The 27148-nt window shown below is 49.4% G+C and overlaps 1 protein-coding gene across 1 annotated transcript in view; it reads right to left on the reverse strand.

Annotated features, from left to right (window-relative positions):
* The window catches only part of TOX2 (TOX high mobility group box family member 2), a 140194-nt gene that overhangs the window by 76770 nt on the left and 36276 nt on the right, over positions 1 to 27148 (reverse strand). The window contains exon 2 of the mRNA XM_058562664.1: positions 9744 to 9809. Coding sequence (XP_058418647.1) covers positions 9744 to 9809 — 66 coding nt within the window. The remainder of the gene's footprint in view (positions 1 to 9743; positions 9810 to 27148) is intronic.

Here is a 27148-nt window from a genome sequence, read left to right on the forward strand (position 1 = left end):
GCCTCCTTGCCTGTGCCCTCAAATATTTAAACCTCTCACAGCCAGGAATCGAGAACTTTAAAATAAATACATTTTTAGCCATTGGGATGCAAAATGAAGATTGGTGAGGTGTGAGTACCGAATCCTTCTCAGCAGTTTTCTCTCAATGAAAACAAGAGAGGCTCGTCCATTTTTCTGAGCACGTGCATAGGCCTGATGAAGGAAAGCTCATTAGTTCAGTCTGATATATACTCAATTCTCTCCATATACATAGGATGGGGTTTTTTTCCCTCCTGGCATTTTATTCTCCAGCTGCGAAATGATATTAAATTTCATCAGATTTGAACAAAATCTATGGTCTTGAAACAGTTTCCTTTAAGGCCCCTCATATTTATTCAGAATTCATGAATCATGTTCCGATAACACAACCATAATTATTTTTAAAGTGTGATGTTTGTGGCTTTAATAGGAAATGCTTGCAAAAGGCCTTTTCTCTTTGATTGTTTGTAATCTTAGCAGTAATCGCTGCTGCTCCCTTCTCTGCACCACAGCAGGCGAAACACAATTTCATTTTAATATGAATCGCGAGCTCTTCACCCAGGTTTTAATTAAAGCAATAAAAGCCACGTTGTTTTTGCCCTTTATGATGCACACAGATTCAGAAGCCGGAGTTACTAAGCCTAGAATCTTAGATTTCAACAGTGGCAGGAGGGTGTCCTGCCTCCCAGGGCATTTACTGGGAAGTATCTTTGTTTGTTTGTTTCAAAAAGACTCAACTCTCTCTCTGTCTGTCTGCCTGCAGTTTCCTCTTCTGTAAAATGGGACAGCAACAGGACCTAGCCGACAGAGTTAATGTGAGGATGAAGTGAGACTAGCCACGGAAAACACGTGGCCCCGGTGCCTGAGCCCAAGGAAGTGCACAGTAAACGTTCGTTACCATCAGCATCATCAGTATTCAGGGCTGGAAAAGGCCAACAGACCATTCACCCTCATTATTCACACGAGGAAACTGAGGCTGAGAGAGATACCAACACGTGAAAAGGATGGAGCCCAGCAGAACCTGGAACTCAGACCTCCTGGCTCCTTCCCCATTCCGGGCATCATACACTGCCCCCTGCTGGAAGGAGGCTGCGCCTTCAAGACCACAAGGACAGTGTCCAGGGACTGCAGGTCTGACCCTGACTGGCTCCTGGTCTTCTGGCCTCTTGGTTATACCATCGACCCACTCTAGGTCTATGCTTGACCCAAGTGGTAAGAAACAGACCAGGCATCCCTGAGTATCTATGAAGGAAGGCTGTCGCACAAACAGAGTGGTGTTCAGGACCAACAGCAAGAATCCACTCAACTCAAAGTCCTTGTGTGCCTGTTGTGTGACAGTGCGGTGCGAGGTGCTGCGAGGCCTCAGTTTGTAGTATGGGAATCTTGGCCTTTATGACATGATAACTCCACTCCCGCCCACGTTCTGCTGGTCCATCTAGGAAGGGATGCTGAAGGAGCAGTGGGTGGGCACACTGGGTGCTGCTAGCAGCTGGCAGTGCTCCTAACTGGTGTACTCACCATGCTCCGTAGGCCCCAGGGTTCCCCAAGGAGCACCTCCAGTGTAAGCCCCCTGAACCTTCATGCCTTACTGTGCAGTACCTCTCTCCTCACAAACAGGCCCTGGGACCACTGGGACTCCCCCTCTAAGAACAACGAAATCCCCTGTTTCCCCAGCCGCATCTTAGAACACACCTTCCACTTGCCTCCTGTCTCAGTGGGAACCTGTCTCCTCCACGCGTTCTGCGGGTGAGCTGCCCATTCCCCCACCGCCCACGTATCTCAGGTTGGAAGGCGGAATTGACATCCTCCCCCCTCTCCACTGCCCCATCCAGACCACCATCCACCTTCCCTACAAATCCCACTCCCACCCCACTCAGCTCCATCAGCATCCAGCCGCTCATGCTGCCCACGCAGCCCCCGCTCGTCCTCCTTCCCCGTCATGCTCCCAGCCTTCTGCTCTGGGCTCCACTTCCCAACCACCCCACCCCAGCATCACCCTGGGTCCCTTCAGCACAGCCACCATACTCATGCTGGATTCTTGGCTCTTCACCACCTAGGAGCTTCTACTCCACTTTGTGTCAGCTTCCCACTCCCCAGACACACCCAGGACCCCGTCAATGCCCACGGCTGCTCACCTTCAAATCACCACCCCACTTCCCACTCTGTGACTAAGGAGTCCTCACCATCCAGCTCCTCCCTCAGGGACTCTGTGAGCCAAGGGCCCTCCTCTCTTCTCTCCTCGCCCAGCTTAGATTCCCTGGTCCTTCACTTCAGTCTCCCGAGAAAAAAAGTTTGAGCTTCCTTCCCGTACGCCTGCCTGGCTAATGCTTGCCCTGGATGCACACAACCATCTGCCCCCTCAGTGCCTGCACCAGGAGCTCAGTCTCCCACGCGTCACAGCAAATATCACAGACCTTCTCCACCCCTCAGACCTCCAGTGCCCTGCCTCTCAGCAGGTGACCTGCCCGCCAACGTCTCTGAGAAGACAGATGCTTTCAGGTGCAGACACACTCTGCTCCCAGCCAACCCATCTACAAAACCACACTCCCTTTCCTCTCTGTGCCCTCTCCTGGCTAAGGCCAGAGCTTCTACCTCCGGGCAGGACCCACCCCTCCCACTTTCTCCCAAACTTAAACTATAAATTAACCTTTCCCTCTCTTGAACCCTGAACTTCACCCGTTCTCCTGGATGCCCTCCATCAACAATTAAACATTCTAAAGATTCTCTCATCTTGAAAAAAAAAATCCCTTCTGTGGAATCATCTCATTGAGTGACGGCCCTCACCCTTGTCGTGCACAGCCAGACTTCTCACACAGGAGGTCTGCACTTACTGTTTACATCCTCTCTTCACACCTGCCCCTCCATCCACCCTGGGACCTGAGACCCGCGGTACGTCGCCTACACACGGAAGCTGGTTTTTCTGAGATCCAGGATGACTTCCTTTTTCCTAAAACTATGGCACGTTATTTCAACTCTTCTCCCAATCAATCCCTCAGGAGCATCTGACTCTCTCCTTCCTGTTTAAATTTTACTTAATTTCTTGAAATTATAACAAATCCCCATGTTAAAACCCCTGATGTATAAAAAGGTACAGTGAAAAGTCTCTCTTCTACCCCTGTCCACCTGCCCAGTTTCCATAACACACACACACAACATGTACACATAAACCAACACAAACACACATACGCATGCACACACACACATACGCACACACACCATGTACAAAGCCTCTGTGGTAAGTTTCCATATGTGCTTCCAGAGTTGCTTTGATCAAATACAAGCACACAGAAACATACATTCTTACTACCTGTTTTGCAAAAATGATAACATGCTGTATTTACTGTTCTCCACCTTGCTTTTTTTTTTTCAGTAAATAATGTATCTAAAGAACTTCTCTATCACTTCAACTTCCTCATTCTTTCTTCACAGCCACAAGTATTCCAATGGATAGATGTACAAATTTATTTAAATAATCCCACATTGTGGCACATTTGGGTTGTTTCCCATCTTTGGCCATATAAACAATACCAAAATGAATAATCTCAACTACATCATCGCTCATGTGTACAAATATATCTGTAAGATATGTTTCCAAAAGGGGAATTGCTGGGTTAAAGGTTAATGCATTTGTAATTTTGATAAATGCTGCCAATTTGCCCTCCATAGGGGTTACACCAATTTACTCTCCCTTCAGCGATGTATACAAGTGACTGTTTTCCCACACGGGCTCTGACAGAGTGTGCTATCAAACCTTTAGATTTTTGCCAATCTAATAGGTGAAAATGGTAGTTTTAATTTGTTTCTCTTATGAACTATTTTTAGCACATTTTCATAAATTTAAGATCCATTTGTATTTCCTTTTATGTAAACTATCTCCTGCTCATTTTCCTGCCAGGGTTTTGAATTGATTTCTAGGAACTCTTTATATATGAGGGAGATTAGTCCTTTGACTATGTTGTGAGTTGAACATACTCTTGCCCAATTTTTCATTTGTCTTTTGACTTTACTTATGCTGTTTTGGCCATACAAAAGCTGTTTTCCATTTTAATTTATGGTAAAAACTTTAAGTCTTTTCTTCTAAGACTTTGAGTCATAGAAATGTCTTTCTCATTCCAAGTTGTAAAGTATACCTTAAAGGTTTTTGTCTGGTGCCTTTACGGTTTCCTTGAGTACATTTAAATCTTTTATTTACTTAAAATTTTTCCTTTGATAACAAAGGAGCTATTGATCCAACATCATTTTTCCCAGATTCCTTCCTCCTTCTTGAAACACTCTGCTCTTGGCTTCTAAGATGCTATGTTCTCCCCTGCTTCTCTAGCCACTGCTTCTCAACCTACTCCACAGTCTTCTTCTCATCCTCTACTTTGCTTTCCAGTGTTGGGGTTCAATTTAAGAGGCATTGTTCCTCTGTTCTTCTCATTCTTCTCTCTTCCCATACATTTCATCCTCTCAAGGTTTTAACACCATCGGTTGAGGACTTCCAAGCTCACTTCCCCCACAAGCTCCAGATGTGTATAACCATCTACCTACTTGGACATCTCCACTTGAACATCTCAAATGTAACAAGTCCAAGTCTGACCTCATCAAACTTGCACCTCCCCAGGCCTTCCCCCAGCTAAGAAAAGGGTAACACCATGCTGGAGAATGGGCTCATGCTAGAAGCCTGGGAGTCATCCTTTACTCTTCCATTTCTTTCTCTCTCTACATCCATCATCATCAAGACCTACCAATATATTTCCAAAACATATCTCACATCCACCCACTTCTTTCCATCTCCTCCGCCTCCACTGCACTCTAAGACATCATCCTTCATTTGGCCTATTACCACACTCTCCCATGTGGTCTCCTGTATCCACTCTTGCCATTGAGCTTTTAAAATTGCAAATTTGATCATGTCATTCAATCTCTCTCTTTCTCTCTTTCTCATTAACGAAGCCCAGTGACTTGCTTTGACTAACAGAATGTGCTGGAAGTAGTCATGTGCCCATTCATTTTTTCTCTCTCTCCCCCTCCCCCCCACACACAAACACACACACACACAAACACACACACACAAGTTCTTTCAATAATTCTTAGGACAAAGTTGGAAATCTTTAGAAGAAGCGGTACTTAGAGCCGTGACAGTGGAAAACTCTCTCCACAGCTAGGAAGCCTGTACTGAGAAGGTGACATTTGCAGTGCCCTTGAAAGAACAAACAGGCATTTGTTGGGTGAAAATGGCTAGAGGATTCCTATCAGAGGAAACAGTGCACACAAAGGCACAGAGTTGTAAATGAGCACAAGAGGTGACCAGAGAGTCATCTAGTACAATCAAAGCATTATTTATGGTAATAAAAACAACTCATAGCTGGTTTCATCAAACACTGTTACTTTAAACACTATCTTGGGTTAGATTCCCTTGAAGTAGAGCCTGAGATGGGGATTCCTATGAGAGTGACCTCTTGAGAAGTAACTCGGGAGAAGGGAAGGGAGGGAAGCAGGACAGGGCAGGGGAAGGAGCCGAGCAAGGATGTGGCCTCAGCTGGAGTCAGCTAGCGCTCCGTGGGGAGTTGCAGAGCTGATCCCCCTTGAGACAAGGCACCTGGCCTTCTAGACCATCCCCCACACGCCATCCCAGTTCATGGTTCCCATTAGGCAGAGGCCAGGTCTCCAGAGAAGGGGCAGCTATGAATGGTTAGCAGCCAACACTCACACCAGCTGGATGATGGGTGCCCTGGCCTGGTGAAGGGAGTCTGGGAGAGGCACCAACAGAACCCACAGCACACACCTCCCATGCTTCTCACAGCACCCCAGGAGGCTGGCGTCACTCTTCCCATTGGATGGAAAGCTAACACAACTTGCACAAGGGCGTCTGGCTGGGATGCGGAAGAGCTGGAATTTGAATCCAGGTCTGCTGAGACTCTAGCCCAGTTCCTTTCCTCTGCACCCTCTGCACCTTCTCCTTCAGGACGAAGGAGACTCTTCTCAGGTCACATAACCAGGAAATACCAGTCCCTGTCACTCCCAGAGAGGCTCTCCTCTCAATACAGGGAAGAGCTGATCCCTACCAGGCCCCCCACCCCAGCAGCTGCTGAGGGGCCGAAAGCCATGCCTGAGGACAGCATCCCCATCTCAGACCACCCAGGCAAGCCGGGTACAGAAGAAACACAAGGCTCAGGGAGGGGAAAAAAAAGCGATAATTTGTGAAAGCTAAGGCAGCTATGCAGGAATTCTGTGGAGACTTACAAAAACCAAACAATGGAGCATGCATTTGCAAAAGAAACTTCAAGCCCATAAGAGCTGGTCGGAAAAGTTTTTACAAGGGACAGAGTTGGCTGATATATATCCCATAGGAACCTCTGTCTCAGCTGCAGTTTCTAAACAAAGAAGTTGGTGTTTCAGGTGAAGGTTACATTAAAGAACAGGTTTTTAACATGATGAAATTGGATATTCTGGAAGCAAACGTCTTCTAGAAATGGCTTCCCGCTTGTGTCCAGAGCTTTGCACATAATAGGTGCCCAATAAACATTTGCTGAATGGGTGAATCTTGTTTTTAACTGTATTTATAAAATGCATTTTATGCCATTTAGAGTGTTTATCCTCTGAATCCTCTATTGGCTACGAGACCTTCAGTTTGCCCACATGTTTACATCACTCCTTCAGTAATTGGGACAATACAATTCCTACGGTTGACGAGGCCACACACCGTGATAGGGCGTTGGTGTGCATATGTGCACGTGTGGGTTCAAGCAAGCACTCCAGGGAAAAGACTGGAAGGAAACATACGGAACTAGAGACCAGTGGAGCCCCGTGTAGCCATGAGGAGCTGCAGGTCCTGGAAGAGTCTAAGTTATCCTTCAGCAAAATTGGCATGAACTACGTCCCACGTGTTCCCCACATGTGGTAGTTTGTTTAAAGACCACAACACTTTGTAGCTCCTCCTATTAAGAGGTGGAGTCTATTTCCCCATTCCTTGAATCAGACTGGGCTTCTGACTTGCTTTGACCAACAGAATGTGCTGGAAGTACTCATGTGCCAGGTCTAAGCCTAGACCTCAAGAGGTCTTGCAGCTTCTGCTCTTGCTGCTTTGGGAACCCTCTGCCACCACGTGAACAATTTCAGGCTGCCTGCTGGAGGACGGGAGACCATCTAGAGTAGAAGTGAGTCCCCCATACCAGTCAGCCTACTGCCGACCTGGCAGCTTATTGCTGCCACTTAATCATCCTAGCCACAACCAGAAGAGCCACCCAGCTGAACCCAGCCAAACTGCCCACTCATGGAATCATGAACTAGATAAATATTTGTCGTTCCAAAATGCTAGGTTTTGGGGTGCTTATTATGCAGCAAAAGCTAACTGATATACTATAAGAAGTCTAGATTGTAATTGCTAAATCTGTTTACATCAAGGTTGGTTCATGCCACCAGGGGGACTTAGTCAATCTCAGGGAATCCTGATGTCTCCTTTATAAAGTTCTAAGTTAGGGAGACTCTCTGAGCGACAGCACAAGAGACCTGGAGGGATCCTTGGGGAGTCCAACCACCTCATTCCACCGTTAGGGAAACTGAAGTCCAGACAAACAGAAGGAGCCACATCACTCATTACACAAATATTTTCCGAGTGCCTTCTATGTGCCAGGCTTTGTGTCACACGGGGGGGGACACAACAGTGAATAAGAGAGACCAGATCCTGCCCTCATGGAGGTCACAGTTCAGTGTGGAAATTGGATGTTAACCAATTCATCACACAGATAAGCAGACAACCACAAACGCTGACAAATGCCGTGAATTAAAGGACACGGTGCCACGAGAGAGAATCATGGGGAGGGGACTAATTTGGATTTGGGGGGTCACCAAGAGCTCTCTGAGGAAGTGACATTTGGGCTGAAGCAAGTTGGTGGCAGCCTTGAGGTGGGAACGGAGCTCTGCACAAACAGCAAGGTAACGTGTGGAAATTTATTTGGGTCTCAGCTGTGCAGGTTCAAATCCCAGCTGTCCTGCTCCCTGGCTGAGTCAATCAATGTCCTGGAGCCTCAGTTGCCTCATCTATAAAATGGGGTGAACAATAATGTCTACTACTTCTCCAGACTGTTGTGAAGATCAGCTGAAATAACCACTGAGAAAAGGGCTTTGCACACTGCAAAGTGTTGGGTGAACAGTTGAGGTTATTGCTGTTAATGGTTTGGGGGGGAACATTTATTTGTCCTGCCCCTCCTCTCCAAGGACTGTGCTCCCCTCTGCCCAAGCCTAGAGCAGGCTTGGAGCCCTACTGAGCCCCACTCTCCCTTCTTGGCGGAAGCACAGAGCCAACACTCTCCATCAAGGTTTGAACTAGAACCTACTCCACCGCAGTATGGTTCTGAGAGCCAGGACCCAGGATGTTAACAAAATGCAATTTAAACATCGCTAAAGGGCTCAGACGAGATGTTCAAGGGTAAGCTCTGGTCTTTTGAGACAACCACATTTCCAAGCTAATTAAATAACTTCAGTGGACTCTTCCAAAATGAGCATTTCCAGGACCTGGAGTCTTGCCCGCCAGTTTCCTGCAGGTTGGCACTCATCGATGCAATATAAACGCAGCTTTGCAGCAGCACCATGGTGCTCACACGGTCACAGGCCAGAGAGGGGCCTGGCCTGGTATGGCGGCCCCAGCATGAGCACCCCTGCAGTGGCAGGGGAGGGGGTGCAGTGTGGCTTCCACACCACAGGGGGACTATAGTATCTCCCCTCGCTGGCTGTGCTCCCTAAGGGCCACAGGCCCACATCTTCTCAGCTATGTCCCCCACAGGACCTGGCACATAGTAGGGCACATAAATGTTTGGGCTTCTGTTTCCCCAGCTGGAAAATGTGGGCCCCGCCGCCCAACATGGACTGCCACAGCCACCACGACTGCACAGACGGGGGTGGAGGCAGCCCCAGGGATGGCTGACCTCCAGTTCGCAAGTTTCTCAGCAGCTATGAAACCCCGTGGCTCTCCACCCAGCACCCTGGGCTTCTCCACCCTGCAGGCACCACTGCTTTAGGAAACCATCCTCCAGGATGCCACAGTCTGCAGTCAGAACCATCCCTAGCGTCCCAGCCTGCGGTGAGGACCCTCTCTGGCATTAGAGTCTATAGTGAGGATGCTCCCAGCTGAGGCAAACCTTAATTTTCAGGGACCAGGCTCTCAGTGGAAAATCAGCCGGCATCTGGGACTCCCAGAAGGCTGGGCTGGGGCTGGGGACAGCCTCGCCCAGGCATGACTTAGCCCCCTTTACCACTGGGGAGGACCGCAGAGGAAGCCTCTGCTCTCCCCTCTTTGTGCCATGTCCACAGCCCTCCCCAGCAGCATCAGACGACTCCAGGTGGGCGGGAGAACTCTGCATGCCTTCGCATGGGTCTATGTGCCTCTATACCAATGTATGTCCCCCCCGGGTGCTGTGTGATGGCAAGAGGCAGTCAGTACCGGGGAACATGTGACATCTCTACTCACTGCTGCTGAAGATTTCCCCTCTGTGCCTGGGGAATGTGGGCAACACATTTTGAGTTTTATCAAGTTTTCAATGATGCCCATTTTAAACTAAGTAGGTGATTTACAGAAAACCGTAGTCCTAGTTTGATTGTCATGGACTCAACTGATACTCTTGATCATTCTGTGACAGGAGAGTGGTAGGCTGTGCCCCCCACTCTACACCCCTCCCACCCTCACCCCAGCTCGGCTCCAGCCAGCCCAAGGCTAGACCCCCACTCAGGGAGGCCGGGGCACCCACCTGACTAGTTGATAGGAGCTCCGGGTTTCCGTCACTCATCCCCACGTAGGCACTGTCACCATCAAACTGGAACAGAGAGAGAGAAGAGGCTCTGAGTAAAATGTTCCCAAGAAGTCCCCAGAAGAAGAATCCAGAGGAGGTCAGGGGACTGAATGCACTAAGGGAAAGGACTTCGGGGCCTGGAGAAGCAAAGATTGGAAACCAAGATGCCTGACTCCCCATTTCAGCAGGGCTCCCTCTAGGACAGAAGGAGCAGCCCTGTTCTGCGGCCCCTGAGGGCTCAGGTTAGCACCATTAGTCATGGTGAGGATGAAGACAGGAAAACCTTTCTGCCCTTATACCTTGTCCATAGATGTAGCAGGCGGCCTTGTCAGATACTGAGCTCCCCATCCCTGGAAGTACGCAATATCTCTCTCACCCAGGATGCCATCAGGCTATCAGCTGGAGCTGGAAATCCACATGATGGAGGGAGGCCGAGATCTGTAGAGCCTCGAGGTCGGGACAGCCTGCCCCAGACATGCCCTCCAGGTCTTACCATCCTAAGAAGCTCTGCCCCTTCTCATTTGCCCCTTAGGCCACCCTTCGCCACAGGCAGTGAGGACTATGGTAGAAACCATGCACAGGAACTACACTCCTGTTTCTGAGAAGCTGCCCAGTCTGGATTCAGGGAGATTGCCCTGCAATAGGCAGCAGGTGTGGTGGGAGAAGTGTGGGCTCTGGGGCCACTGGCTCCCCGTTTCCCTGATGTGTGATCTTGAGCTGGTGTCTGAACATGTGAGGTTCCTCACCTGTTGAGTGGGGATAATGACAGGTATCCCTTCTCCACGGGATGTTGCACTGAAACCTACAGAGCACTTAGTCCAGTTAGTTCCCCTCCCTTGAGACGGTGTCTTGGGTAGGGCTCCCTAGAGGCAGAGCCTGAGACAAGGATTCAGATGCATGTGAGCTTTGAGAGTGCTCTTTAGGAATGACCTGTAAGGGAGGGAGGTAGGCAGGACAGGGCAGTGGAAGGAGCCAAGCAAGGATGTGGCCTCAGCTGGAGACTCGCTGCAGCCTGATCCCATGGGGAGTCTGGGGCACGAATTGCACCACAGAGTCAGTCCCGCAGGAAGCAAGGGGCCGGCCTTTTGCAGCCCATGTAAGTCAGTCACCGGCTGTGGGCTGCCCTTAGGGGACAGGGGGAGGCATAACCTTCTGAGCAGGGTGGCCCCCATCTTGCTAAGGACAGTTCCCCAGAGAACAGTGCCAGTTGTGAGCCATCTGCAGCCCACGCTCACAGCAGACAGGAGAGGCTGCGCAGGCTAGTAAAGGGATCCGGGTGGGGTGCCAACAGCAGCAGGCCATTTTATTTTAATAGAAAATTTTTATTCTTTCATTAGGTTACATTCACATGGTTCAAAATTCCCAAAGTAGGGGGCCGGCCCGGTGGCGTAGTGGTTAAGTTCATGTGCTCCACTTTGGCAGCCCGGGGTTCGCAGGTTCAGACCCCAGGCATGGACCTCTGCACCGCTCATCAAGCCATGCTGTGGCAGGTGTCCCACATATAAAGTAGAGGAAGATGGCATGGATGTTAGCCCAGGGCCAATCTTCCTTAGCAAAAAGAGGATTGGCAATGGATGTTAGCTCAGGGCTAATATTCCTCACCAAAAAAAAAAAAAAATTCCCAAAGTATTAAAAGCAACAGAGTGAAAAGTCTCCTTCCTACCCACCGCCCAGCCATCCATTGCCCCTCTCCAGAGGCAACCACTGCGTCTGCCAGCTTCCTTGATACCCTTTCAGAGATGGCGTACATATATACATTTTACAGTCATTTCTTTCACACAAATGACAGCATACTATACACACCGTTTTGCACCTTATTTTTCTCCTAGCAACACATCTTGGAAAGCGTTTTATATCAGAACATAATTCTGCCTTCTGGTACCTAGTATTCCACAGTAGAGACATAACATTTATATTTAAGTAGTTGAGCACATGGGCAATTGAGTTGTTTCTTGTCTTTTGCTATCCCAGCGTTGCTCCCGTGAATATTTTTGTACATCCATCATCTCACATGGGTGTGAGCTTATCTGTAAGATTAGTCTGTATAATTGCTGGGACCAACTGTGTGTGCATTTGTAACTCTGACGGACACTGCCAAGCAGCCCTCATGGAGGCTTTAAAAATCCACACTCCTGCAATCATGCACCAGACATCAGTTCACCCAGACTCTCTTCACTCAGAGAGGCTTTCCTCAGCAACCAGCTCAGATGCCAGCCTCCCACCTCCCACCACCACCACTGTTCCCAATTCCCTTGCCCCGCTCTACCTTGTTCTTTGCCATAGACCCTTTCACCTTCTAGCAGTCAGTATAATTTACTTATTTGCCATGTTCTTTGCTTACAATTGGCTTCCCCCTACTAAATTAGAGGTTCTCCATACACTGATGCCTCCCAAGCACCTAGAAGAGTGACTGGCACAGAGTAGATACTCAATAAATGCTTGTTGAATGAATGAATGAAGCAACCACCACACCATTCACATTGTCTGTTACCAGGCAGTCTTTCCATGGAGGCAGTGGGATTGGTGGTTACACCCAAGTGCCTTCCCAGCACAGGGATGGGCAGTTCTTCGGTGACTGCCGGATTAGCAAAAGAAAAGGCCGTGCCATGCCTGCCTAGAGTCCGGGCAGTGACCCCAGATGCAGGGCTCCATCCACCACACTGCACACAGAGCTCAAGCTTCAAGCCCCTGCTCAGAAACCACCTCCTCCAGGAGGCCTGCCATGCTCTCGCCTCTTCTGGCTGTCCCTCTTACAACACAGACTGTCTTCACATTCATCTTCTGCCCCAGAGTGGGAGCCACGTGGAGGCTGGAACTGTGTCCTGGTCACCTCCAAATCCTCCAGCGCCTGGCACAGCTTGGCACCAGGAACGGGACTATGCATTGGGCAGGATGCGGAGCTTTCAACAAAAGCTCCTGGGTATTATTTGATGTGTCACCATGGCCATACATTACTTTGATAAAATTAAAACTTTTTTAAAAACCACACACAACTTCTAAATATCTTCTAAATATCTTCTAAAAGAAAGAATGATTGGAAATGGAGGGGGGCTAAGTTTAACCAAGTATTTAAAATATTTTATTAAGCAATAGTAATCAAAAAAAATGGCATAGGTTGAAAATATAGGAATACAGGGGCTGGCCTGGTGGTGTAGTGGTTAAGTTTGTGCACTCTGCCTTTGGCAGCCCAAGGTTCGCGGGTTCAGATCCCGGGCGCAGACCTACACGCTCATCAAGCCATGCTGTGGCGGCATCCCACATACAAAATAGAGGAAGATTGGCACAGATGTTAGCACAGGGACAATCTTCCTCACCAAAAAAAAAAAAATATGTATTAAAGGAGCGGAGGGAAAGATGTCCCCCCCAAACCCTGTGTAATAGCCTATTTATTGAATGCTGGCTAGAACGGAGCCAACACATAGGACAGGCCCTGGTCTGCTCTCTCCCCTGATGCACAGAGCAGGCACACAACAGTATCTGGTGAATGAATGAATATACCTGGCACCGAGCAAAATGCTTTCCACAGGAGATCTCATTTAATCCTCACAACAACCCATGGAAGCAGGTTTATTTTCCCTGTTTAAAACCAAGGAGACATGTTGAGAGGACAAGCAGTTGCCCGAGATGGCACAGTCAGGGAGAGGCTGCACTTCAGAGTGGTCTGTTCGCTGCTTCTGCTCGGTCTTCCTACGAGGCTGTAAGCTTCTTGACAGCAGGGACCAAGGCTTTGCTGCACCGCACTATATAACCAATAACTAGCCCCGTCTGGCACATGACAGGTGTTTGATAAGTATGCGTCAGTGGTTCGAGGAGGGAGGAATTATCTGCAGCGAGCAGTGGTGACCGGCATTGGAGACACGAGAAAAAGAGACCTTGGATCTTGATGGGTGTGTGCGGGCGGCAGGAAGGGGGTTGGGCAGTGGGTCCCCCTGAGGTCACCAGAGCCCGGCTCAAGTGGGCTTATTCACTCACTCGTTTATTCCACCAAGAAAGAGCTGCGCATGCTGGAGCAAAGCTTGCTTCCTGCTTTCAAGGAGGACCCGGGAAGTTGGCGGTGGTTCCCGAGGCAGGGCCAGGGTCAGCCTCAGTTAGGCTATCCCTGGGTGCCTGGCACGGTGCCCTGGGAGCACACGGGGCTCGGGACCTGGCTACTGAGCAGCTGTGAACAGAGGCCCTGAAGGGGTGGAGGGTTTCTCAGTCCAGGTCTGCCCAGGACTCCACCACGTCAGAGCCCTTGGAGGGGAAAGGGAGGACGGAGAGAGACCCTGAGGGCTCCCAGGCTTCCCCTGGCTTGTCCTCCAGAGCCTGGGCCTTCCCCTCTCAGCCCTCCTCTTGGGGGATGTTTTCTGGAGGAAAAAACTGTAAGCCAAGGGGAGAAGTCACAAAGCCAGCCTCTGTGCTCAGACACCACAGGGCCACCTCCTCCTCCATGTGCACAGACAAGATAGAAAATGCCCACATTATACCCACCACACAGTGAATCTGAGTGTGAATGTGAACAAGGTATGTGACATACGCAGTGTGCCCAAGCATGGCAACAGCTCATGCACCACAAACCAGTGGAGCCCATGCCACACACAACACAGCATTCAAGACCACACTTAGTCACACATGTACCACATCCATGGGTAACACAAACCAACACAAAGGTGTCCACAGCACAAACATGAGTGTGCACATATCATAGACCCTTTACGTGACTGGGTACACAACACCCACAGCATGCACACACAGAAAGTGGGGGATGCCCAGGTGTGTATAAGTATACCGTACATCTGCAACTGTATAAATATAACTCACACAAATACACACACAACCATACATGGCATGAGCATGGAGAGACATACAAAGCGAAAATGCACAGGGACTTCAATTCTGTGCATATTTCACAATTTATCAGTCGCTCAGTCAAAAATCATTTTTCATGCCACACAACCTTCTATATGCTTTAAAATGTGAAAAAAAAAATGTAGGGGGAAATATCGGCCTAAGAATTTCCACGAAACGCCAGGAGAACATCCTCTTACCACTGACTGGAATAGATTAATTTTCCCCATTTCATATTCTAATTATAATTCCTTTTCCCATCGCCATCTTCAGTCCTCATTACAGCTGGAAGATTGTTCTGCAAAAGCCAGGCCTTCATCTTCTCTTCCCAAGAGTTTTGTCATGGAAATGAGTTTTGGAATCTGAAAGAACCCACACTTTTGCAAATATCGGATGTGTGGGGATAACCCTTTCATGACGGCCACCAGAGACTCAGTTCACAGAGGCTTTGACAGGGGCTGTCTCTCCCCACACCGTGTGGTCCCCCAGCAAGAGAGGCTCCTGAGCCCCTAATTCCAACAGCCCCCCACACACCTAGATCCAGCTTTTATCTTTAAGGAAACTTAGCAAATAGGCAGCTAAGGTGAAAGGCGAGGAGCCCTGATCTTAGAGAGTCAGATGATGCCAGCTCCATCTGTGCCACCTCGAGCAAGCTCCTTAATTGCTCAAAGTCTCAGTTTCCTCATTCTTATGACCCACAGGGTCACTGATTCAGAACAGGTGTAAATCAAATATCTGTGGGACAGACAAATATGATAAGTGGGTGGATGAATGGATGGAAGGAAGGGAGGGAGTGAAGGATGGAATGGATGGGTGGATTATGGATGGATGGATGGATGATGGATGGTATAAATCAGCAGTGTCCAATAGAAATATAATACAAGCCACAAATGCAAGCTACATGTGTAATTTTAAATTTTCTAGTAGCTACAGTTAAAAAGTAAATATAAACAGGTGAAATTAATTTTAATGACATATTTTATTTAACCCAACATATTCACAATATTATGATTTCAACATGTAATCAATAGAAAAATTATGCATGAGATAGTTTACACTCTTTTTTTTTTTTTTTGGCACTGTCTTTGAAATCTGGAGTGTATTTTATCTTACAGCACATCTCAATTTAGACTAGCCACATTTCAAGTACTCAAAAGTCACATGTGGCTGGTGGCTGCCATAGTGAAGACAGCAGGAAACAGCTGGAACAAGTGAGATGAATGAATGGATGGTTGGTTAGGTGTATGGGTGGGATGAAGGAACGGATGGATAGATGGATGGATGGATAAATGGGTAGATGGGCAGGAGCATAAGATGAGTGGTTTGGGGAATGAATGGGACAGATGGGCCAGTAGGTGGATAAACAGACGGCACCATGGCTGAACAGATGGAATCAGAAGGTAGGATGGGTGTGTGGATGGATGGATGGGCAGATGGGCAGATGGGTGGTTGGAATGTGTAGACTGAATGGTTAGGATGAGGGGACGAGTGGATGGATGGATGAGATGGGATGGCTGGGTGAGTATGCAGAGATAGGTGGGTGGAAAGATGATTGGGATAGTGGGTGAGATAATCAAACAGACAGTTGGGATGGGTATGTAGCAATCATAGATAAATGCCTGGATAGGTAGGATGCCTGGGTGGATGGAATGGGTTGAATGGGTGGGTGGGATGGATAGGTGGGTGGATAAGTATTCCTGGTATTTCCTCCTCCCCCTATTCACACTTTCCATGGACAATGTCATGGCTTCTCAGGGTTGCAACATGCACTGTCTCTCAAATGTTTATCTTCAGCCAAGTTACCTCCAGATTCCAATACACAGTTTTCCCTGGACATCTCCCCTATTTGGTCCATGAGCACCTCAAATTCAACACACCCAACACTGAACTCATAACACACATATGGACCTGCTCGTTTGCCAGTATTCCACCATCACGAAAGAAGGTGTCACCTTCCACATAGTCCCACAGTCAGTACCCCCTGGGTGACTCTGGACCTCTTCTCTCCTACATCCTCCTGATCCCATCACCCGCAGAAGCCTTCTGCTCCGCTTCCCCCACCAGTCCATCTTCCACCCTGCCTATCACCAGTGATCTTTGGCAATCACATCTCTCCTCAGGTCAAAACCCTGCAGTGACTCCATATCGTTAACCCTGGCATCCAGGACCCTCCACGGTAACCAGCCTTGAGCCTCAGCTCCCACAGCATCCCTCAATGTTGCAGGAACCTCCAGTGCCCTTGCCTTTGCACACACTGTCCCATCACCAGCCTGGAGCACCCTCCTCCTCCCTTTCTCTACCCACTGAAATACAACTCTTCCCAGGTCTTTTTTTTTTTCCTGGCTATGCACTCCAACTTAATAGTCTTGCTTGCTTCTATAAACCCATGTTCTTGGGCCCAAACTTAAAGCTTCCATCCCAAGTCGCCTTTGGACTTAATTCGACTTCTATGTACAGTGTGATATATTGGGCAACAGCACTGATTCCTGAACTGGAGTATTGGTCCCACCAGTTACTAGGTGTGTGTGAACTTGGATTTAACCCCTCTTTGCCTTAGTTTCCTCACCTGTAAAATGGTAATGATGGCAGTTATTAATTATTCCAACCTCATATGGTTTTCGACATCTGTTATCAGATAGATCTGAGTTAACATTGTAACATAATGCTCAATGACAGTAATGATTTTTAACAGGTGCTGAATAAATGTTACCTATGATTGTTTTTATATGCTCGACTCTTCTCCCTCATCAGCCGCAATCCTTCTCAGTCCAGCAAAGGACCACGTCTCCTGTGTCACTGAGGCCATCCGATATCCCCCTCAACTCTTTCCCCTTCCTGACATTATTTATGTCACACCCATCCCGACCTCCTTTCCTTTGGTCTGAAAAGGTGAAGTGTCTCCTTCCTGTCTAAGGTCAGCCCTTTCACCTTGACCCTGTCCCTCCCATGTCTTCCCCTCGTGCATTCCCACTCTCAGTCCTGGGTCTAAGACCTAATGTAAATGTGCCCAAGCAAAATGAAATCACTCAATGCCCTTGTTGTAGCATGGACCAAGCATCCACAATGTACTGAGTAACACGTTCCCATATGGACTCCCATGGGGACTTACCATAAATAAAGCATGTCCCAAGGCACAGAGCAGAGGTAAAAGCAAAGGGATTTGGAGGTTACAGAGGGGGCAACAGTCCTTGTTCATTGACCAGTAGCTGGCGAGTGCTTACTATGTGCCAACATTGTACCGACACCAGGCATAGCATAGTGATTATGACACAGCCCCTGCCCTCAAGGAGCACCCAGTCCTTTGGAGAAGCCCGGGTGAATAAAATGTCCCTATTCTCCAAATCTGAGAAAGGAAGACAGGCTGGTCATTGGCCGTAGTCCCAAGATGGGAACAAGTAACCACAAAACTTGTTTGAAGCCTGTCCCAGTTGGTCAGTGACAGCTTTGCAATCACTCAGCTTCCAAAGTCAAGCGATCAATTACAGTCCTGCTCCAACAGCCATACGTCCACAGCTGGGGGTCAGCCAGTCCAGAACTTCCTGCTTCTGCAAGTCCCCCCATCCCAGGACCCCATGCTTCCCCAAACCCTACAAAGCTCAGCTCTTGCTTGATTTGGAGAGATCAGCTTTGCAAAGCACAGCAATGAGTTCAGTGTCTTGTTTCAGACATCGAATGATGGTCTCATCCTTGACAGACGTGACAGTGGCAGGATAATGTTATCACAGGGGAGTGGAAGCAGGGAGAAGGGCCTTTCAGGAGAGGCATCCTGAAAAGTAAGTTGGAAGCTCCATGATGGAGGACACACAGGGGTCAGCCAGGCAAAGAGCAGGGAATGTGACATCCAAGGCTGCTGTGAGCACCTACTGTATGCTAGAGCTCATCCCAGAGCTGTGCCTGGTTGTCTCAACGGAACCCCAGAAATCCCAAGGCTGCACGAGCTGCCCTATTATAGAGATGAGTAAGCCGAGGCTCAGGGTGGTTGGGGAGCTTGCCCAAAGCCACCCAGTCAGTCCTGAACCTGGCCTTGACCCCAGGCACCAAAGCGACAGTTGTTCTGTGGAAGCTGCCGCTCCACCCCTCTGCAGAGAGACACAGATCAAAGACCAAGGATGTACAGCCCTCAGCCCAGCCAGTCTCCGACACCGAGACGCACCTCAGAGATCTAAAGAGGAAACAATCAAAGCAGCATACACTGCTCCCGCCTGCCCGCACGTCGAGCCGTGAGAACACTCGTTCTGCACAGATAAAACACGGCTCAGAAGACAGAGGCAGCAAATGCGGCAGCTGCACCCTGGGCTCCGCCGAGAGTGCGGTTTCATGTGGAAGTCTCACAGAGAGATAGGCATCAGGACCAGGGAGATGCTGGGGGAGGGGGCAGAGAGGTGCTGCACAGATGGAGCGGGGACCAGGATAGAGCCTCAGGCTCGAACTCTGACTGGGCCCTGTGTGCTCAACTCCAGGCCCCCCACCACTGAGCGAAGGATGAAAGTACAGTAGTAACACACATGGGCTCAGATTCCAGCTGCCTGGGTTCAAATCCCGGGCTTGCTTTTCAAGCTGTGTGACTTTTTAACTAAGTTATTATGTCTCAGTTTCCTTATCTGGAAAATGGGTATGACTATCATTTGGATTAAATACTTAACATACAGAAAATGCTTCCAACATCGCCTGGTACACAGAAAGCACTCAATAATTGTTAGCTATGACTTACATTATTGTTTAATCCTCACAACAACCCTGTGAGGTTGCTCTAACTGCTTCTCCTCTGTCGATGAAGAAACTGAGTGGGGCTTCAGGCAAGCCTGTGAGGTCCTAAGCATGGGAAAGGCCCCTGAGGCCTCTGTCCGCTGTATGTCATTTGAAATAAAATTCGTCAATTAAAATCTTCATAAGAGAGTCCAACTAAGAGCTGATTTTTCTTAAGAGGATGGCTTTCGTGCTTTGTTCCTAAATATCAAATATCAATTTCTCTCCAAAAAAAGTTTCTCTGCTTATTGATGCTCCTGCTTTGCTGGGCATAACGCACGTTCTTATTCTGCCCGCCGAGAAATCCAGTGCTACGACTGAGGCCCAGAGAGGTTAGGGGATCTTCCCAAGGCCACACAGCCAGGATACACCCAAGCTGAGTCTGCAGTCCAGGCTGCCGGCTCCCCAAAAGTCCACACTGGCTTCCCACCCCTACTGTGTCCAACCTGTGTGAACCAGAGCAGGTGACCTCACAACTCTGGGCTGGGGGCCTTATCTATCAGTAAGAGGAGACAATGCCTTGGGCACAGCCTGTCAGAGGGGCTGGGAGCACGCCTCGTGAGCAAGCCCAGTGTTATGGGCCACTGCAGGACCCACCTCCCTACCGCTGACAAGAGTAGGCTTGGACGGTGCCACCTGTTTTAGTCAACAGACAACATCGGGAGGTGGTGTAAAATGACAGAGGTCACTACTGCTCTGGTGGTGGAGTGCTACCAGGCACCTGGCTCCTTTGGGTGGTGGGAATCATTGCTCCCATTTTATAGATGAGAAAGCAGAGCCTTCCCACCTGGCTCCAACCATGCTCCTTCTAGACCTGTGTGTCCAGTATGGTGGCCACCAGCCACATGTGGCTATTGAGCACTTGGAACATGGCTAGTTTGAATTGAGATGTGTTTAAGTGTACAATACACACCAGGTCTCAAAGACTTAGAACAACAACAAAAAAGGTAAAATGCCTCATCAATATATTTATATTGATTATATGTTGAAATGATAACATTTTGGATATGTGAGGTTAACCAAAACATATTATTAAAATTAATTTCACCCGTTCCTTTTTACTCTTTTTAATGTGGCTACCAGAGAATTTAAAATTACGCATGTGGTTTGCATTGTATTTCCATTGGACAGCACTGGTCGAGATGCTGTACCTGTCACCCTCTGCCCCAGACTCTGAACCTTGGAGACAGAAGAGTCCACATCAGCAATAGCTTGATCCAATTCTCTGTCATAGATATGGGGACACTGAGGCCCATAGAGGGAGAGTGACTTGTTTAAGGCAAGAGGCTGGTACAGAGGCATTCACTCATTCAACAAATGTTAATTGAGTTCTAGGTGCTGGGATAGAGCCGAGAACAAAATATGGAGCCACATCCCAGCCCAGGGGTGACATGGTGATGATGCAGAATTCCTGGCCTAGCAAAGATCCCTGGGGACCAGGGCAGCTGGACTCCGTACCAACCCCTCATCTCCCCAGTCAGCTCCAATCACAGAGCTCAGAGACTGCAGACGGGAAGACCAACAGGAGCTCCTGCTCCAACCCAGAGCAGACCCACCTCAAAGACCACTGGTCAGTCCCACCACAGGGCATTAGCCAGCTGCAGCTGCCAAGGGGGCCCAATAGGCAGGGTAGCCCAGTGGGCATAGCATGGCCGCCCGGCAGGCCTGTGTATCTACCACTGGTGGTAACTTACATACCGTCCGCATTACCGCAGATTTATGGCAAAAATTATCCTCTCTCTCGGCTCCATTTAAAGCCATTTGGAGCTCGCTCCCATCCCCAATTATAAATCTAATTGCACATTCCAAACAGACAAGCGCTCATTAAGCTTTAATTATGCACATGTTGTTTTCAACAAACATTTTCATTTGGCCACTGTGAGGGGGAATGGTTCCAAGGGGGCTGCAGACGCTGCCTGCGGCTGGAGGGAGCTGGGGCCTGGGAAGTGGGCCAGGGTGGGCTCAGAGGAGGCCGTCCAACGGCGCGGCCAGATCCCCTCCACATCTGGCTCACGACTTTGAGGCCCTTCCACCAGGCTTCTGCTGCAGGAGACGCCAACGTGTGGGTTCTCAGCTGGCCCCACCTGCACCCCCAGTGTGCCCAGAGTCTCATCAAAAGCTGGCACTAAGGGGCCTCTCTGGGGTGGGAGGGAGGGAGGAGAGGGACCCACACTCCCAGCTCTAAATGATAAACCCTCCTCCTCCAGGAGCCGGTTGCTTCGAAGCCTCTGGGCTTGTCTCTGCTCCCACCCACCCCCCACACTGCAGCTGGAACCATCCTTCTCCAGCACAATCTTCCATTTCCTCATTCGTTCACTCACTTATTCCACAATTATTTATTGAGCGTAGACTTGATCAGGCAGTGAGGGGCCACTGGGGATCAGGAAGATAAGGCCCCTATCTGGTTCTACCCAGGTCCCTCTCCTTCAAGCCCCATCTTCCCCACTGGGGAAAAGTCCAAACTCTTCACTGTACCATTGAAAGCCCTTGAGAACCCGCCCTTTGCCAACCTAACCATCTAGGCCGGTCTCCCATCCCTTACTCACACTCTGCCCCTGTTCTGCCTTTCTAAGATGCCTCGAGCTGCCTGCCTGGACCATGCTCTCCCACACGTCCAGGCCTCTGCAACTCTGCACTCTCCACCTGAACCTCTCTTCTCTTTCCTTTCTTTGCGGTTAACTCCCCTTCACTCCCATGCCGTCCACCTCTAGGAAGCCATTGCCCATACCCACTCCCAAACAAGACTGGCTGCCCCTCTGTTTGGCGGCATCTGTGAAAGCATTCATTGGACCACAATGCCGTAACCAACTACCACATGTCTGACTCCTAAGACCAGCCTGCCCAATGTTTCCCCAAAGCACCATCTCCTCCAGGGGTTGAGAGAAGAGGCACCCGCTCGCTGTGGGGCCTTGAACGAGGCCTTCCTCTCTGCGGGCTGAAGTGCCCTCATTTGTACATGGAGGGGTTGAAGGAGTGGGGCTCTCTGGGCCCCTCGGCAGTTCGGTCAGTTTTCAGTTTTGTGGTCTGTCCAGGAGCTAGACCTTCCTCTTCCCACCTGAAGAGGGTCCTGAAGCCACCGCCCCGCCTTCAAACATTCAGCCAGGACCCTCTGGAGCAGAGGGAGCTCGCCAAGGTGTGTCTACCACGTGCAAATGGTGCACACCCAGAGATGGGGGACAGGGATGATGCAGAACCCCCAAGGCCACTCCTCAAAGAGCTTCTGGAAATAGAAGCAAGTGAAATAAATGTGATTTTATTTACTTATTTTGGTAAGGAAGATTAGCCCTGAGCTAACATCTGTTGCCAATCCTCCTCTTTTTGCTGAGGAAGACTGGCCCTGGGCTAACATCCATGCCCATCTTCCTCTACTTTATATGTGGGAGGCTGCCACAGCATGGCTTGATGTGCAGCGTAGGTCCACACCCTGGGATCCAAACCTGTGAAACCCCGGCTGCCAGAGCCAAGCATGCGAACTTAACCACCTGGCTGGCCCCGAACGTGATTTTAAAATGGATATCAAGATCCATTCAGCATCTGACGGCTACCTGTTGTTTTAGGGCAGAGTCCCTGGAAACAGACTCTGAGAGTCAAGGTAGGCAGTTTATTGGGGTGCACTATAGAAGCTAGACTGAGCAGAGGGACAAGTTGAACCATGATGCAGTTACATCAGAGACTCAGCCTGTCTCTAGGAGAGCTCTGGAGCTGGGATGGCTCTGCAGAGGTGTCCCAAATTGAGGCAGGGAGCCACTGCTTTCCCAAGGGGGCTGCCCCGGGGAAGGGTGACAATCTTGGGCAAGGCCTCCTCCTTCCATCCAAGGCAACACCCAGAGAGAGACTCAGCTGGGAGGCGGCGGCAGCCAACACTCTCAACAGCTGGCAGAACGAGAGTCTCAATCGAGGAGGGATCAGGGTGACTTATGATGGCATCCACTGTGATCATTTATTCATTTTAGCTAATTTGTGCAACATTCACATAGTGCTTGCCATCAGCGACATACTCCTTTAATTGATTTATGAATTTTAACTCATGTAATCCTCATAACAATCGTATGAGTTAAGTCACGACTTCTAAGGCTCCCCTTTTACAGATGAGGAAACCGAGGTCAAGTAGTTTGCCCAAGGCCACATAGGTAGGAAGTGGTGGAGTCAGGATTCAAACCCAGGAAGTCCAACTCCAGAGCCCAGGCTCTCACGACTCAGCCATGCTATCCCTGTGGTCTTGCCCTGCCCCCTCCCATAGGCACAGAGCTGTCCACTCTGAGCTCCTCCCCAGAGGCTGGGCCGCGATCAGCGGTCCGGAACCTCAGGTCGCCCAGCACTGCCAGTATTTGCACTTGACAATTATCTATCATCCGCGTGTTTGGGAACAAGTCCCAAAACTGATCCTTGCCAAAGAGAATTAACCAGAAGCCACATGAGCGCCCGTCGGCCGGGACTGTGGTGTGGGGGCAGCGAGTGTGCTGAGATAATGAGCAGCAGACGATTCGGGAGATATTTTTCTCCCAGCACCACAAAACAGGCCCTCAATCATGCCACGAAGGGCTGGTGTTGTTGGAAGGGAAATATGTCAACAACAGCGTTCGATCGTGGGGCAGATGAAAAAAAAAGAAGAAAAGAAAAAAAAAACTTTTGAAATTGTAATTTGACCTAGAAAGCTTTTCTAGGTCACCTGAACTTGGCACTTATGCATCTAACCCCAAAACCTAACACAAACTGGGTACCAAGTTCACATCCTTGTCAGGACCAGATAACACAGGAAATGATATTTGTAAACACTGCTGCTATGTTTTTAAGGGCCGTATTAAACTTAGCCCTTGGACTTGGCATCTGAGAGAACCCCGGGGCAGCGCGGCTTTGGAAGCCTGCACACCTGGGTTCACGTCCGGGCTCCGCACGCAGCCACTGTGTGGCTGTGGCAGGGATGGCGCCTCTCTGATTCACAGACTCCTACCCCGGAAAATGGGAACGGAACCGGCAGGGTTGCGCGTGCCGCCTGGCAGTGTGCAGACACACCGAGGTGCCCTAGAAAGGCTGGATCCCTCCTTTTACCCCAGCCGCCTTCCTAGGCTGAGGGCCACCCCTCTGTTCTTGACTATCAAACCCCTATGCCCCAGATCTGGGCTCTCCCTGGGCACCCCGCATCACAAAGGACAGGAGGGCCGTGGGGGGGCTTCTCTCCTAAGAGGACTTTTCTCCCCAGAAAACAGAGAGTAAACCGTGCTCCAAGGTACAGCACACACCAATGAGTTCTTCTAATTCATCTTCACTATGGAGCCACCCAGTTTAAGACAAATCACAGGGCCTCAGGGCTGACAGGGCCTCAAAGACCTTCTCATTACCCCACAGGGGAAACTGAGGCCAGGCTGGTCAATGGCTCATAGTCACTGGCAACATCATCCCATGGGCTACAACAACCACATTACCAGGTCCCCGGAGCCTGCGCCTCTGGAAGAAGTAGAGTTACCTGGTCGCTGTCAAAGCCCAAGGACATGGGGAGAACCCCTGTCTTCATCCAGCCCAGATCGGAGCATCTACGCGATACCTGGCCACATGCCAGGAGTGGGGACACAGAACCCATCTCTAGGGAAGTCTGGGGGCCAGAGGGAGTACAGACACCAGCACCGATGACAATCGGGGCTGACGAGGCACCAGGTGGAGACAGACCACCTATCAGGTGGAGGGACCAGAGGGAGCAAAGCCTAGGCAGCTGGGAGGGTGAGAAAACTGGGGTGTGGGGGTGTCACCAAGTCACTGAGGTGGGCTACAGTACAGCGTGGGCGGGAGGAATCAACACCCACCGAAAAACCAGGTGAGAGTTTGAAGCAATATTCCTAAAAGAAAAGTCACGGAGGGGTGGCTCGTTCAGCCAGAGATAAAACATTGTGTGAAGTGACAATTAAGGCAATGTGGTAGTGATGTCAAAAGAGAACTCTAAACCAATGAAACAGAAGAGAAAGTGCAGAATTAGACCCAACTATGTATGGAAACACACGATGGTTAAGGAGGGCACTTACTATACACCAGGTCCCATGGGACGTGCTTTCCATGCAATATTTCACTCCATCTTTGCAACAAGCCTATGGGGGAGATATTATGATCAGGCTTTACAGAGGGGAAAAGCTCAATTTAAGCAACCTGCTCAAGGGTCACATGGGCACAATCAGGCAAAACCAGAATCTTAACCCTGCAAGCTCACGCTCATAACAACTGCTCTATTTTGTCTCCCCTTTTGGAAACAAAGAGACAAAGACCAATTATCTAATAAACAGAATGAGGATAACGGGGTTATCCTGTTCCCATTCAGGAACACTGAACTAGACACTCACTGCACGCCACCCACGAAAATGTACTCGAAACAGATTAAAGAGTTAAGTATAAAAAGTCATGTTATAAGAAAATATCAGAAAACACAACAGAATGTTTATCAGATCTGTGGAAGCAGGATAACTTCCTCAGCCCTTGAAGCAATCACAGAGGAAGGGAGATTGACAGATTCAAATATATACGCATTAATATCTTCTGTAGAAGGAAGCATAATAAAACCAAAATGAAAAGGACATCAGACTAAGAAAATATGAGCACCAACTATGAAACAGTTAATATATACAATGTAGAAAAGGCTCAAAGTAAAGAGACAGCAAGATGCCAACAGACAAAAAGACATGAGACATAACAGGAAAGTCACAGAAGGGGTGATCTACCAAGAAACAAACACGTCGGAAAAAATGTACACTTGATTTGATGACAAGGGGAGAAATGTGCATGAAACACACCTACCATAATGAAACCGGGATATTCCACGCCACCCCCGACATGGAAAACAGTTCCAGCCTACTGGAAAGCAATATGGCGGCCACCCTGGGGCAGACAGCCAGCCAGAAGCAGGGTAGACGAGGACCCAAGACCCCTGCCTGCTGCCTCAGGAGTCACCCCCTCACCACACTGCCCATCTGACTCAGGTCCACCTAGTCGTGCTGAAAACAGCCTTCTGTTCTGAGTGCTGGGGATGGTACCAGTGATGGACAGGACACAGCCTTTGTCCTCCTGAGCTGATGGTATAGTGAGGGGGACAGGACTAGGAATTATAATACAGATGATAAGTGTCCTGGGAGCCAGAGTACATAGGAGCCTAGAGACTTCTCAGAGGAGGTGGCTTCTTAGCAGACCTACCTGCAGGCTGAGCTGAATTAGCCAGGTGAAGGGAGAACGCACAAGATAGAAGGGGAGGGCAGTGGGAACAGCATTCGCTGAGGCCGGGAACTGGAGAAGAGGGCCCATTCACTGAGCGGGGAGGCAATGAAAGCCGAGATGCCAAGGCAGACAGGACCTTATCAGGATGGGGCTTCCAGGGCTACACTGGGAGCTGAGACCGAAGCCCAGATAGTGAGCTGCATTCTAGAAACTGGCCTCTGGCTTCAAGTAGAGAATGGATCATGGGAATAATACTGGAGGGTGTCTAGGAAGCCAGGCAGAAGCTGCTGTGATGATCCGAGGGTGGGTCCAGGAAGCAGGACTCTGAGCAGAGCCTGGGCAGGGAGGGAACATTTGATAAGACAATAATAAGTAAAAGAGTGTGGCAGTGATTCAAAAATAGACATTTATATCGACGGCTAGAAAGAGAAGTGGGATTGGAGCCAGAATAAAACCACAACACTCCCCAGTTATGTTTTCCAAAATATGGACCTGAGCGTCTCAGAGATGAATGAAAGCTGCCAAGAGCAAGGGATCACCCAGGAGGCAGAAAGGGGTGACTCACGCCGTTAGCAAACCCTAATTTCCTCTCCTTGGTC

The sequence above is a fragment of the Diceros bicornis genome, chromosome 19 (assembly GCF_020826845.1).
Source record: "Diceros bicornis minor isolate mBicDic1 chromosome 19, mDicBic1.mat.cur, whole genome shotgun sequence".
NCBI lineage: Eukaryota > Metazoa > Chordata > Mammalia > Perissodactyla > Rhinocerotidae > Diceros > Diceros bicornis.